General features: G+C 37.9%; 1 protein-coding gene across 4 annotated transcripts in view; it reads left to right on the plus strand.

The window, feature by feature from the left end:
- WDPCP (WD repeat containing planar cell polarity effector) overlaps window positions 1-13,361 on the plus strand; it is a 281,383-nt gene that overhangs the window by 159,330 nt on the left and 108,692 nt on the right. For all 4 annotated transcript variants that reach the window (XM_080686004.1, XM_080686006.1, XM_080686007.1 and 1 more), the window contains exon 13: window positions 5,987-6,050. In XM_080686004.1, the coding sequence (XP_080542130.1) occupies window positions 5,987-6,050 (64 nt within the window). The remainder of the gene's footprint in view (window positions 1-5,986; window positions 6,051-13,361) is intronic.

A 13,361-nucleotide genomic window follows, 5' to 3' on the forward strand; every position in this document is an offset into this window, starting at 1 on the left:
CTGGGACAACTTCAAGCATACCAACATCAGAATTATGGGGGTGCCAGAAGAAGAGAGAGAGCAAGATACTGAAAACCTATTGGAAGAAATAATGACCGAAAACTTCCCCCACCTGGTGAAAGAAATAGACTTACAAGTCCAGGAAGCGCACAGAACCCCAAACAAAAGGAATCCAAAGAGGACCACACCAAGACACATCATAATTAAAATGCCAAGAGCAAAAGACAAAGAGAGAATATTAAAAGCAGCAAGAGAAAAACATTTAGTTACCTACAAGGGAGCACCCATATGACTGTCAGCTGATTTCTCAACAGAAACTATGCAGGCCAGATGGGAGTGGCAAGAAATATTCAAAGTGATGAATAGCAAGAACCTACAACCAAGATTACTCTACCCAGCAAAGCTATCATTCAGAATTGAAGGGCAGATAAAGAGCTTCACAGATAAGAAAAAGCTAAGGAGTTCATCACCGCCAAACCAGTATTCTATGAAATGCTGAAAGGTATTCTTTAAGAAGAAGGAGAAGAAGAAAAAGGTAAAGATAAAAATTATGAACAACAAATACCTACCTACCAACAAGTGAATCTAAAAATCAAGTGAATAAAAAAATCTGATGAACAGAATAAACTGGTGAATATAATAGAATCAGGGGCATAGAAAGGGAGTGGACTGATAATTCTCAGGGGGAAAGGGGTGTGGGGGGTGCGGGAAGAGACTGGTCAAAAATCGTACACCTATGGATGAGGACAGTGGGCGGGGGTAAGGGCAGAGGGTAGGGTGGGAACCAGGTGGAGGGGAGCAATGGGGGAAAAAAAGAAGAACTATTGTAATAATCTGAACAATAAAGACTTATTAAATTTAAAAATAAAAGAAATAGGAAGCACAGGAGAGTGTTGCATATTTAACACTGTTCCAACATCTTTTTAAACTAAATAAAGAGATTTAGCATTTTACATTGTTTCAAAACAGTTTTTATTATTTAACCAAATTTCAGGCTTGGAAACAGGAGAGAGGCAAGGTCTAAAAGAGTATATAGATTGGCTATTTGAATTTGTGTAGGTAAACAGCATCATAGAAGCTTATAACTTGCCTTATTGTGCCTCAACAATGCCTGTGAATTGCCAGGAGATTTCTAAAGCCTTCACAAATTCCTACATAAAATAAATAGTCCAGTTTAGGTCCAAAATGAAGCGGGCAGGTAGAGCTGTACCCATTCCACCATAGCCCCTCCTCCTCAACATACCCTGTACTGGGCTCTGCAAAGGAGGAGGCCTAGACCTCAGAGCAGCTCCTCCCATGTAAGCATCAAACCCATGCCTACCAGGAACTGGTAAGAGGGGGTAGCTCAGATACAGCTGTTAGAAAAGGAGCGTGAGCAAAACAGAAGCACACAGTGTTAAGGGAAGAGAACCCTCTACCATTAAATTCCTGCATTTCAGCCTTTTGAAAAAGAATGGCAGGGATCTAGCCTATTCCCTGAGTGTGATCTAGGAGAGCCCACAACTCAAAAATAAGACCCTGCTGTTGTTTAACAGAGAGGAGCACTTCTGTGAGTGAGCAACCCCAGGGCACACAGGTGATCTACTCAGTCACAGTTTTTATGAGCCTCCCTCTTTCCAAATGTACTCTTTCCCTTCAAAGGATGAAAATGAACCTGTTTATTCCTAAGCCAAATGACTTCAAATGTGTCCTCTTAGTGTACGTTTATATATCTTTTATATGGGGGATAAAAGGAGAGAACCAACTTCAAGTTTTCTTTCCAGAGGCTTCTAACTACCACTCAGTATTTATTGATTAATGAAAAAAGCTAATAAAACGTGCATTTTTGAAAACAAAAAATTAAAAACTTTCATTTTTTCATATCTTATTTTGAACTGTAATAAGTTAATCAGAAATAGTTTATCTTTAAAAATAGTCTATAAGTAGAGAAAAAGATATGAGTAGAAAATAGTTATATCCAGTAGTTAATTTGGCACAATACAAAGTAGAGGGAAATTTTAGCTGGGTTTCAAATTAATTAAAATAGTAAAATAAAATTTTAGTACTTAATAAGTGATAGTTGTTATCACTGTTTATGGCTGTCTCTCCTACTAGACTGTGAGTTGCCTAAGAGCAAGGACTAATGTCAACAGTTTTTCCAACCCTTTGATTCCTAACACAGAACTTCAAGCATTAGAGGTATTTTGTAAGAACCCTGTAAAAGAAGATGTAGTTGACAGTATCTTGTGATAACTTTTGAACATGAGTTCTAAACTTGTAGGGTTCAAAATGATGGAATTTGGGGTTCCTAACATACTGTAGCAGCCAACAGGGAGCTGGCTAATCTTTCTGATATGGAGCCAAACATGGAAGCAATTTGAGCATTCCTTTTCAATGAATGCAACATGGCATTACTTATCTTGAACTCAGAAAACCCAAGAACCAGAGATCTGATCTGAAGAAGAACCTATAAGCCTCGAGCACACAGTTCATTCTTTTCTAGTAGCATTAGAGCAGCACTATGGTAGAGGGTGCAAGTTTGAAAGCCAGGTGTCCCGGTTCCATGATATTGCTAATCTCTTCTGAGTCACATGATATTGCTAATTAATATTTTCTGATCTTAAAAAATATCAAAACATTTGTGTGTCTGTGTGCCGTGCATACTTATCTACCTGTATATTAACTGAATCCTTTTTTTTAAAGCAGTTGTTTCTCAGACTTTTTTCCTGAGGTCATTTTCCTTTTTCCTGAGGCATGCTCACTAGTAGTCCCATTATTGAAAATTGGTTGAATGTGCACAGATTTTGTATATCTGGAAAAGTCTTTATTTTGCTTTCATTGTTGTAAGAGAATTCCAGTTACATCATACGGAATTGATGCTTATTTTCTCTCCATAATTTGAAGATCTTTTCCTACTGTCTTCTACCTTCCATTGTTGCCATAAAGAGGTCTAGTGTCAGTCTACTTGAAGTTCCTTTGTAGGTGATCTGTCTTCTCTTTTGCAATTTTTAAGAATTTTTATTATTGGAGTTCTGCATTTCCATTACAAACATATAATTACATATTTCATTCCATTTATCCTGCTTGTGTTTATTGATTCATATAATCTCAGCCATTAATTTAATTCCCTGAGTAGACATGTTAAACCTTTTCATCTCTATCTTGCTCAGCCTCTTTATATTTTTATCTCCTGTCTCTGCAACATTATAATTCCTTATTTATCTTTTAGTTTGCTAATTCTCTCAACTGTACCAAATTATTTAAGTTCATTAATTAATATTTTCATTTGTAAGAGTTCTATTTTATTCTTTGAAAAACCTACCTGGTAATTTTTATTGTATCTTGTTGTGTGTTTATTTTCAGTATAAATATCATATTCTGAGTTATTTTATATTCTAACTTTAATAATTCAATTATCTGAAATCAATGGATATATAAATCTGTTTGCTTTCTAATTTTCCATTATGGTAGCTTGTTTTCTTGTGTATTTGATGATCTTTGTGAGCTCATATTTGTTTTAATTTATAGTAATCCTGGGGGCTTTTATCAAAAGTACTTTAATCTAGACATGAATTTTTAAATTGTTTCTGCCAAAGTTAGGGGCACTAATAATGTAGGAAAATTTTTGCTCCTGCCTTAATCAGAAGACTCAGACTTAGCACCTTTAACCTTGAAACTTATTCAAGGTCCAGTTTCCTGAGAGTGATTGGCCCTCAGTGTAGCTCCGCCTTCCCTTCCCTGACCCCCATTTGTTCTCTGCTCAGGGATCCTTACTCTAGTTTCAATCAAGGGATTTTGTTGAAGATTTCCTTTTTTTTTTTTTTTTTTTTAGAGTCCTATGATATATTCTAACATATATTTTATAGCAATCTAGTTGGGGTCTTCTTTTGGCACTTCTGGTTAACCGTGCTGCCAGATACCAATGCCATTTCTTTCATTTTTATCATAATGTTCATCATTACCTCTCACCTAGAATGAAGAGTACATCCTAACTTGTCCCCCTTAATTTCAATGAGTCATACATGTGGTTGCCAAATTGATGTATCAATGAACATGTTAGCCATGTTTAATTTTAGCTGCTTGGAAACAAGAGTTTGTAGTTCAGTAGAGACATGGATCCTCGAGATTTGTGAGTCACTGATGTAATTATCCATGCCCTGGGAGTGGGTAATGTTACTGGGAGACTGGATTGAGTAAATATAAGTAGAAGAGGACCATAGTATGCCAACTCATGGAGTAGGCAGAGAAAAATGAACTAGGAAAGGGGACTAAGAAGATGAAATCTAAGAAATGGGAAAACAAAGCATAGCACTTCCAAATGCAGGAAAGAGAGGCAGGCTTTCAAGGAGGGGAAGTTTATAGGGTCAGAGGTGGCCCAAGAGCACACACAGTAAGAAGTGACCTTTAATTTATCGTTAGAAGAAGAGGGATGATTACTGTTTCCAGGAAAGTTTCACTGGAATGGGAGTAAATGCAAAATGGCAGTGAATGTATGGGAAAGTAGTAAAACTTGCTCAACCTCTATCCTCTGCCTCATTACATCCCACCCCCACTTGGTTTATAAGGAACCAGGAGCTTCCAGGAACAAAAATAAACACAATTGCCTTCTGATCTTCTATAGTTGAAAGGTATTCAGGTAAATGCTGGAGATACTAGTAAAAAGGGCCAGGAACCGATAACAGTCATCAAACATAACATGGAAACTGAAGTGTTTATGGTTCTGGACCTACCAGCTCGTGTGTTATAAGAATAAGCCTTGTTTGCTTGAATTTTAATTACTTTAGCTATTTTACTAATAAAATTTATGTAATCTGTTAATATTCCGTACTTCTTATATGTTTTATTTTAAATCTGATAAAACAGAGAACTTGGTAATTTATTTCTAGAGTCAGAAAAACTGACAGTTTTACCTATGCAAATCTCAGCCTTCATGCAAAATAAAGATCTTTCTTCCAAAACCCTGTGCAGAGTTGATCCTTAAACAATATGGCTTTGAACCACAGGGGTCCACTTATATGCAGATTTTTTTTTCAGTAAATACAGTGGGTCCTCCATGGGTTTTACATCCTTGGATTTAACAAACTGCTGATTGAAAACAATATTTTCTGTCCATGGTTGGGAATCTGCAGATGTGGAGGGCTGACTATATGCATTACACCATTTTATATAACACAGGAGCATCTGCAGATTTTGGTATTGCAGGGTGTCCTGAAACCAGTCCTCTCATGGATAACAAGGCCCAACTGTAATGAAGCTTTGGGGAAATCAAAGTTTGAGGTGGATTTTTGACTCTGGGGGTTGGCATCCCTAACCCCCCAGTTGTTCAACAGTCAACTGTATGTGTTCATGACATACTTACCCCTCAAGATCTTAAACTTTCTATAAAGCTAACTAATTTAAATTGCAGTTTCTTCTCATTTATCTTAGCCTAAAATTAAATGTACTCAAAGAAAATTCTCAAAATTATACTTTAGGGAAAAAGAATGATTGAAAAAAGAGTAGAAAATAATTATTTTTTAAAACTAGTTAGAAACCACTTATATTGTCATTTTACAACAGCCTAAGATTTATTTTTTTAAAAACTCACAAATGACTCTTGTTATAATGCAGTATTTGACTTCTCAACTTTTAACTTAGGAACACAAAGTATAATTAAAGTGTTAATTACTCTTACCCTGCTATAGTCTCCAAGTTCTCATACTTTTACAAGGCACAATATAGTAAAAAGTTATGAAAAAAATATTTCCTAAGCTATCTTTTCCTCTATTCAGCAGCACCCACTCCAGGTTATGCTTGTTCTCGAAAGTGGCACTGAAGGGCCTCCACAGGCACTGGCCTCAGTTCCTCCTAAGCACAACATCATTTCACACACAAAAGACCCCAGTGGACAAAGGCTCCACTGTTTGAAAATATTTTTGCCATCAGAAGAACAAAAACAATAACACATAAATACATTAAACAAATGGCTCTCTCCTTGCAACTAATAGATAACATTTCTTCCTTACAGGTACCAGAGATTTGAAAAGGCATTTCTGTTAGCTGTTGACATTGGTGCCCGAGACCTGTTTATGGTGAGTCATTCCCAGAGATGATTTTGTGCCTTCAGTTCTAAGGCTGAGTAAGTTGTCAGCTTTTGTGACCATTAAAAAGGATTAGTGTCATTTGTGCCTTAGACACATGGTGGGAAAGCATTATTCCATCTTGGCTTGCAGCCTTGCCTTCATGAAAGTGGTCAATAGCCATCCAGTCTCTTTTGACTTGTTGACATTTTCCCTGCCAGAGCCCAATGGATTTTTTGTGTTTTCTAAGAATTTATAATTCTTGAACTTTTCTCCTCATGTACCTTGATGTGAGGAGATGACACCTTTCCATCTAATAAGCTTAAATGTCTTTCTAATCCATTCTCTGAAGTACAGCTACAGAAGCTAGGACATAGGGTAAAACATGTCCCATACATCTTGAATGTGCTCAGTCTGTTCCTTAGATTTTAGTGCAAAGTAACAAATTCTGAATGTTCTCATTTGTATTTTTAAAGTAACCATAGTGTAAAGTAGACCAGAGAGGTTATAAATTCATATACACTTTAGTCCTCCCATTTATTAGCTACAAACAGTAAAATCTACTAGTTTTTTACAGATCCTTGTGCTCTATATTAGGTTCTTATTTTATAAGATCTTTCACCGCAATGTCACAGTGAGATCACATGAACAAAAAAGGTGGGGTTCCTTTTCTGGTTTCTCAGTGTGTTCATTGTCAAAGAAACAATAAAACAAAAGCTTGAAAACAGCAAAAACTGGAAGGCTCTTTTACCTGAATCTTCTGCACAATGAAGACATTTTGTAGTTTAAGCTTTGATGCTTTAGATGTTAAATATGAATTCACTAGAGGCCTGATGCACAAAATTCATGCGTGGGTAGGGTCCCTAGGCCTGGCCGGCAATCAGGGCCGATCTGTGGGGTGACCAGCGGGGCGATGGGAGGGGACCCCCGCTGGCACCTGCCTTGGCCAGCCTGGCACTGCCTGCTCACCGCCCCATCTCCCACCGCCGCTGCCCCCGGTCATCTTATGCAGGACGATTGGGGGGGGGGGGGCCGCTGGCACCCACCTTGGCTGGCCTGGGGCCTGCGGGCTGGAGGCAGCTCCTGTGTTGAGCGACTGCCCCCTGCTGGTCAGTGCGTATCATAGCGACCGGTCATTCCATTGTTCAGTCAATTTGCATATTAGGCTTTTATTATATAGGATGACATTAGGTCACTTGTCTTTGGATTGAGTTTATTATTTAAATTCTAACTTTCTATCATTCAATTAAATTGTGCTTTCACTGATCATGAAAAAAATCTACTGCAAAACTATGAACCTTCTGGTATTTGTTTGTTATCTGTATTTTGTTATGTCAAATTGAGTAGGCATATTAGTATATTGAGGTAAGGTTTTATTATTTTCGCCAAAATCTATGCATGTTGACATCACAGTATCTGAAATTTATTGCATTTTTTTTTTTAGATTTTTTTCTGATCGCATTGACTTTTCCTCTTTATCTGCACCTTCTCACCTCTGCTACTACTCACCCCAGTAGGATATTTTTTTTTTTTATGTCTATAGTCCCAATCTTTTTCTAGCCAAGATAAGAATGGAAGAGATTGAATATTTAAATGTATAGTGTCTGGCAAACTTTCTCAATATATTATATTGTTGTGTAATTTCTACTGCTTTGACAATTCATAATCATCAAAGCCATCTTCTAAACTTTTAAAAAAATCATACCTGTTTCAGCATTTAGTCTCAGGTTAACCAGTAACAATATAAAGAAAGTCTTCGTGTTTTTTTAAACTTCTAGTCCAAACCTTTCTACAGAAAGGCTAACCCTAACCCATAAGGATTTTTATGTGTAAAAGATAAGAACCTAAAATAAGGGAAGGAGAGAAATAAGTTTACTAGTACTTTCCTTTTTATTTGTAAAAGTAAACAATCATTGTCAGAAAGCTGCATTCTTGCTCTTCAAATGTAACTTATTTGTAGCCCAAGGTATATCTTAAGCATTATGAGCCTTAAGGGAGCATTATGGCCTCAACATTCCCATTTAGGTTCATGAATCTTCTATATACATTTGAGGCTCCACATTGAAATTGTCAAAGCATGTTTTCTAATAGATCACCTATTCCTATTTAAATTATTATCTAGCCAGAGGTCTATAGGTCTAGCCCAGTGGTCGGCAAGCTCATTAGTCAACAGAGCCAAATATCAACAGTACAACGATTGAAATTTCTTTTGAGAGCCAAATTTTTTAAACTTAAACTTCTTCTAACTCCACTTCTTCAAAATAGACTCACCCAAGCCATGGTATTTTGTGGAAGAGCCACACTCAAGGGGCCAAAGAGCCGCATGTGGCTCGCGAGCCGCGGTTTGCCGACCATGGGTCTAGCCTATATACTGAGAAATATCACCTCTTTGCATTTAAAGGTTTATAAAATAAACAGGATTATCCCTAATATAAATTATTTTCTACTCCCAAGATATCTTTTCCTGAAAGACTAAAATTAACACCACATGGAACACAAAGGGGTCACCAAAAATATGTATTAGCTATAATCTGCAAATAGTCTTTTTGCATTAGCATCTATCAGTGGTAGAGAGATAAAAGACATATAGCATGATATCAACAGACCTTGAATATTCAAAAGTCAATATGAACATTCTGGACCTGAGGAAATGGGCCTGAAATGACCCACCTCTTTCTTCCCTTTTCAGGGTAGCCTATGTGATCATCTAAACTAGGTGTCAGCAAACTATGGCCTGCCAGCCAGGTCCACCCCAGGAATGGTTTGAGACATATGAAAATAATATTATTACATGACACTTAAGAGTATATGATATTCACCCAGTAGGGAGGTGTGCAGGGGGCAGCCAATTGATGTTTCTCTCTCTCCCTCTCCCTCCCTCTCTAAAAATCAATAAAAACATTCTTAAAAAATATAAGGTAAGTTTTATTGGAACACAGCCAAACTCACTTGTTTATGTACTGTTTATGACTGCTTTTGCTCTACAATGGCAGAGTTGAGTAGTTGCAAGAAACCATATGGCTTGTAAATCCTAAAATATTTACTATCTGGGTCATTACAGAAAATTTTTACAGACTCCTGGTCAAGAAAGTGATAATGTATTACTTCATTCCTCTATTTAAAATCCTTTAGTAGCTTCCTATTGCCTTTGGGATAAATTCTAACTCCTTAATATGTCATCTAAGACCTCCCCAGTCTCATCCCTCTGCTTTCCAGCTACATTATCCTTCTTTGTACTCCTTATTATGTCCAGACCATGTTAAGGAGTTTAGGTTTATCCTTACCCCATATCAGTCAGGCATAATAGGAAATACATGAAATTTGGGCTAGAAGTTCCCTTCAAAGCTAGTAACTTTGGAGGGTGTTTTTTTTTTTAAATATAAAATAGATAATAATAATACAGAGCCTACTCATAAGGTTGTTTTGAGTCTCAGTGGGATAATGTATTGACAGTTCTTTGTAAAATGGGAAGTACTATACAGATATCATGTGTTATATTACTGTTGAGACAGGACAACTGTCATTATTACATGGCTATGGCATGAAATAATGAAAACCTGAAACAGGGCATGAATTATAGAAATATAAAGAAGGATATTTTGTAAGCAAAATAAATACGATTCAGCAAGCCCTTAGGTGAAAATAAAAATTTTTTATTATAAGAATAAATACTATAGTAAAAGAAAACAATATCATGAAATATAAAGAACAAAGTAAAAATCACTTGATATATTTCTATTCAGAAATGAACATTCTTTGCCTCCCCATGTGAATATATACATACACTATACATTTATAAATTGATTTTTTAATAAAAAATGTGACATAGTTTTCCATATCAAAAAATATAGGTCTATATCATTACTTTAACCTTTACATTATATTCATTCTATGAGTTGTACTGGCATTAAAAACAGGTATATAGCCCTGGCTGGGTGGCTCATTGGTTGGAGCATCATCCTGTATACCAAAAGGTATACCAAAAGGTTGCGGGTTTGATTCCCAGACAGGGCATATATAAAAGTTTGCAGGTTCAATCCCCAGTTGGGGCACATACAGGAGGCAATTGATCAATGTTCTCTCTGAAATCGATGTTTCTCTCTCACATCAGTGTGGTATTTCTCTCTCCCCTTCCTCTCTTTCTCTAAAATCAATTTAAAACATCCTCTGGTGAGGATTTCACACACACACACACACACACACACACACACACACACACACAAAGAGGAATATTATTTAGCCATAAAAATGAAGGAAATCTTGCCTTTTGCTACAACATAAATGAATCTGGAGGGCATTGTGATAAGTGAAATAAGCTAGATAGAGAAAGACAAATATTGTATGATATCATTTATATCTGTAATCTTAAAAAGTACAAAGCTGATGTCATAGAAATAGAGTAGAATGGTAGTTGCTAGGTGTTGTTAATGCTCCTCATGTCCTGTTTTTAAAATCTTTTACTACCCCAAGTTCTTGAAAATAGTCTCCTTTTTATTATCTAGAAGTTTTATTATTTTAATGTTAACATTTAAGCCTATGACCCACCTATATTAATTTTTTGGGTATGGCTCAAAATTAATTTCTATCATATACAGGGTGGGGCAAAAGTAGGTTTACAATTGTGAGTATGTGAAACAGAGTTTATTTTTGTATTATTATTTATTAATGATTATATTATTTTCCAAATGAATAACTGTAAATCTACTTTTGCCCCACCCTGTATATGACCATTTATTGACAAGACTGTCCTTTGCTTATTGCTTTACAGGACCACCTTTGTCATAAACCGGGTGCCCATATATGTGTATGTGTAGGTCTACTACTAGACTCTGTAACGATGCACCAGTACCAAACTGTCTTAATTACTGAACTTTATAAGTATATCCAGTAGTGTAAGTCTTCCAACTTTGTTTAAATGTGTTGTCCTATTCTAACTTCTTGTGATAGATGCTTAAATCATGGATTTTTCAGCCTTTATTTTCTAACATATGCATTCAAGGGTGTAATTTCCTTTCATACATAGCTTTGACTGTGTTCTGATAATTTTTATGTTTTTGTTAATATATTTTATTGATTTTTTTACAGAGAGGATGGGAGAGGGAGAGAGAGTTAGAAACATCCATGAGAGAGAAACATCAATCAACTGCCTCCTGCACACCCCCTACTGGGGATGTGCCTGCAACCAAGGTACATGCCCTTGACCGGAATCGAACCTGGGACCCTACAGTCCACAGGCCAATGCTCTGTCCACTGAGCCAAACCGGTTAGGGCTAATTTTTATGTTTTTTAAAAATATTTTATATGTTTTTATCATTATCGAGCTTAAAATACTTCTAACACTTTTGTTGTGAAATCTTCTTTGCCCATGGTTTTTTAAAAATATCTTTTCTAATTTCAAACAACGAACATTTTCTAGGAACACACACACACACACACACACACATACACACACACACACACACACCCCTTAACATATTCTGTATTATATCAGTCTTTTGGAAATTTGTTGAAACTTCCTCTATGGCTCATTATATGGTCAGTGGTAAAATCTCAATGTACATTGAAAAAAAAATGTATACTCTGCAGTTTACAGTTGCCAGGAGCAGAGTTCTATATCAAATCAAGTTTGTTAGACTGTTCAATATTTCTGTATCTTCTCTGAGACTAGTATAGTATATTAAAATTTTCCACTGTGATTGTGGACTTGTCTGTTTATCTTTTTTGTTTTAGGTTGTTTAATTAGGTGCATGCAATTTAGAACTGTCATATTTTCCTGATATATTGAGCCTTTATCGTTATGAAATATTCTTCTATTTTCTAGTAACACTCTTGCCTTAAAACTTACTTCACTTCAGAGTAGTATACCTACACCAGCTTTATTTCAGTTTGCATATGCTTCATACATCCTTCCTATATTATATATCCACTAGAGGCCCAGTGCACAAATTCGTGCACAGGTGGGGTCTGGCCAGCCCACCCCAATCAGGGCCGGGCCGGCTGGGGGAAGGGGCTGTGGGCGATTGGTTGGCGGGCCCCACCCCCGATTGGGGTTGGGGAGCTGAATGGGGGCAGGACCAGCCATGGGGAGGGGCTGTGGGTGGGCTGGCCCAGCCCTGAATGGAGTGGGGGGGGGCAATTGGGGGCCAGCAGCCTGGGGGAGGGGCCATGGGTGGTTGGCCGGCCAGCCCTGCCCCTGATGGGGTGGGGGGGACAATCTAGAGTGGGGCTGGATGGGGGGAGGGGCTGTGGGCCAATAAGGGTGGTGGGGGCCCATCAGGGGCATGGCCAGCCAGGAAGAGGGGCTGCAGGAGGTTGGCTGGCCAGCCTCACCCCCTCTTGGGGTGGGGGGTGTGATCAGGGGTGGGGCGGCTGGAGGGAGGGGCTGCAGGAAGTTGGCTGCCCAGCCCCGCCCCCTATTGGGGTGGGGGGGGGTGCGATCAGGGGCGGACAGCCAGGGTGAGGGGCTGCGGGCCTGTCATGGTAGGGCAGGCTGATTGGGGGTGGGGCTGGCTGAGGGGAAGGGAGGGGGCATTTGGCTGGAGGCCAGCTTTTGATAGGGAGAGTCTGATCAGGGGAAGGCTGGCAGGGAGGAGGAGCCGCAAGGTTGGTCGGCCAGCCCCACCCCCCTGATCGGCCGGTTCGCTGGCCACAGTGGGCGTCATAGCAACTGGTTGTTATGGTTGTTATGGCCATTATGGTCGCTGGCTTTTTATATATATAGATGTTTCCTTATACTTATTAGATCTCTTAAAAGCAATATAGAGTTAGATATTTTTAATCAACTCTCACAATCTTTGTCTTTTAATTGGATTACTTAATTAAACTCTTACATAAATGATAGTACAATTGTGTTTGTCCCACCCTCTTTTCTATATGTCCTTCCTATTCTGTCCTTTTATCTAGTTAGATATCTTTTCCTTTTCTGTATCAACTATATTATTCTATTTTCCCTTTTAATAGTTTATTAATTACATATTTACTATAATTTTTAAAATCCAACACACAGACTTTATTCAAATTTCATCCATTGTTTTACTTGTGCTCTTTATTTAGAATTTTTCAGGTGTAGGATCCAATCCAAGATCACCTGCTACATTTCAGTTGTCATGTCTCTTTAGCCTTCCTTCATCTGGGTCAGTCTTATTCTTTATCCTCTCATCTTTGACATTTTGAAGTGATGGGGCCAGTTATTTTGTAGAATGTCCCTCAAGTTGGGTTCATCTGATACTTCATTAGATTCAGGCGATGCGTAGGTAGCAGGGATACCTCAGAAGTGACACTGTTTTTCTCATTGATCCTATCAGGTGGCAGGTGACTGTGACT

The sequence above is a fragment of the Plecotus auritus genome, assembly GCF_963455305.1.
Source record: "Plecotus auritus genome assembly, chromosome: 8".
NCBI lineage: Eukaryota > Metazoa > Chordata > Mammalia > Chiroptera > Vespertilionidae > Plecotus > Plecotus auritus.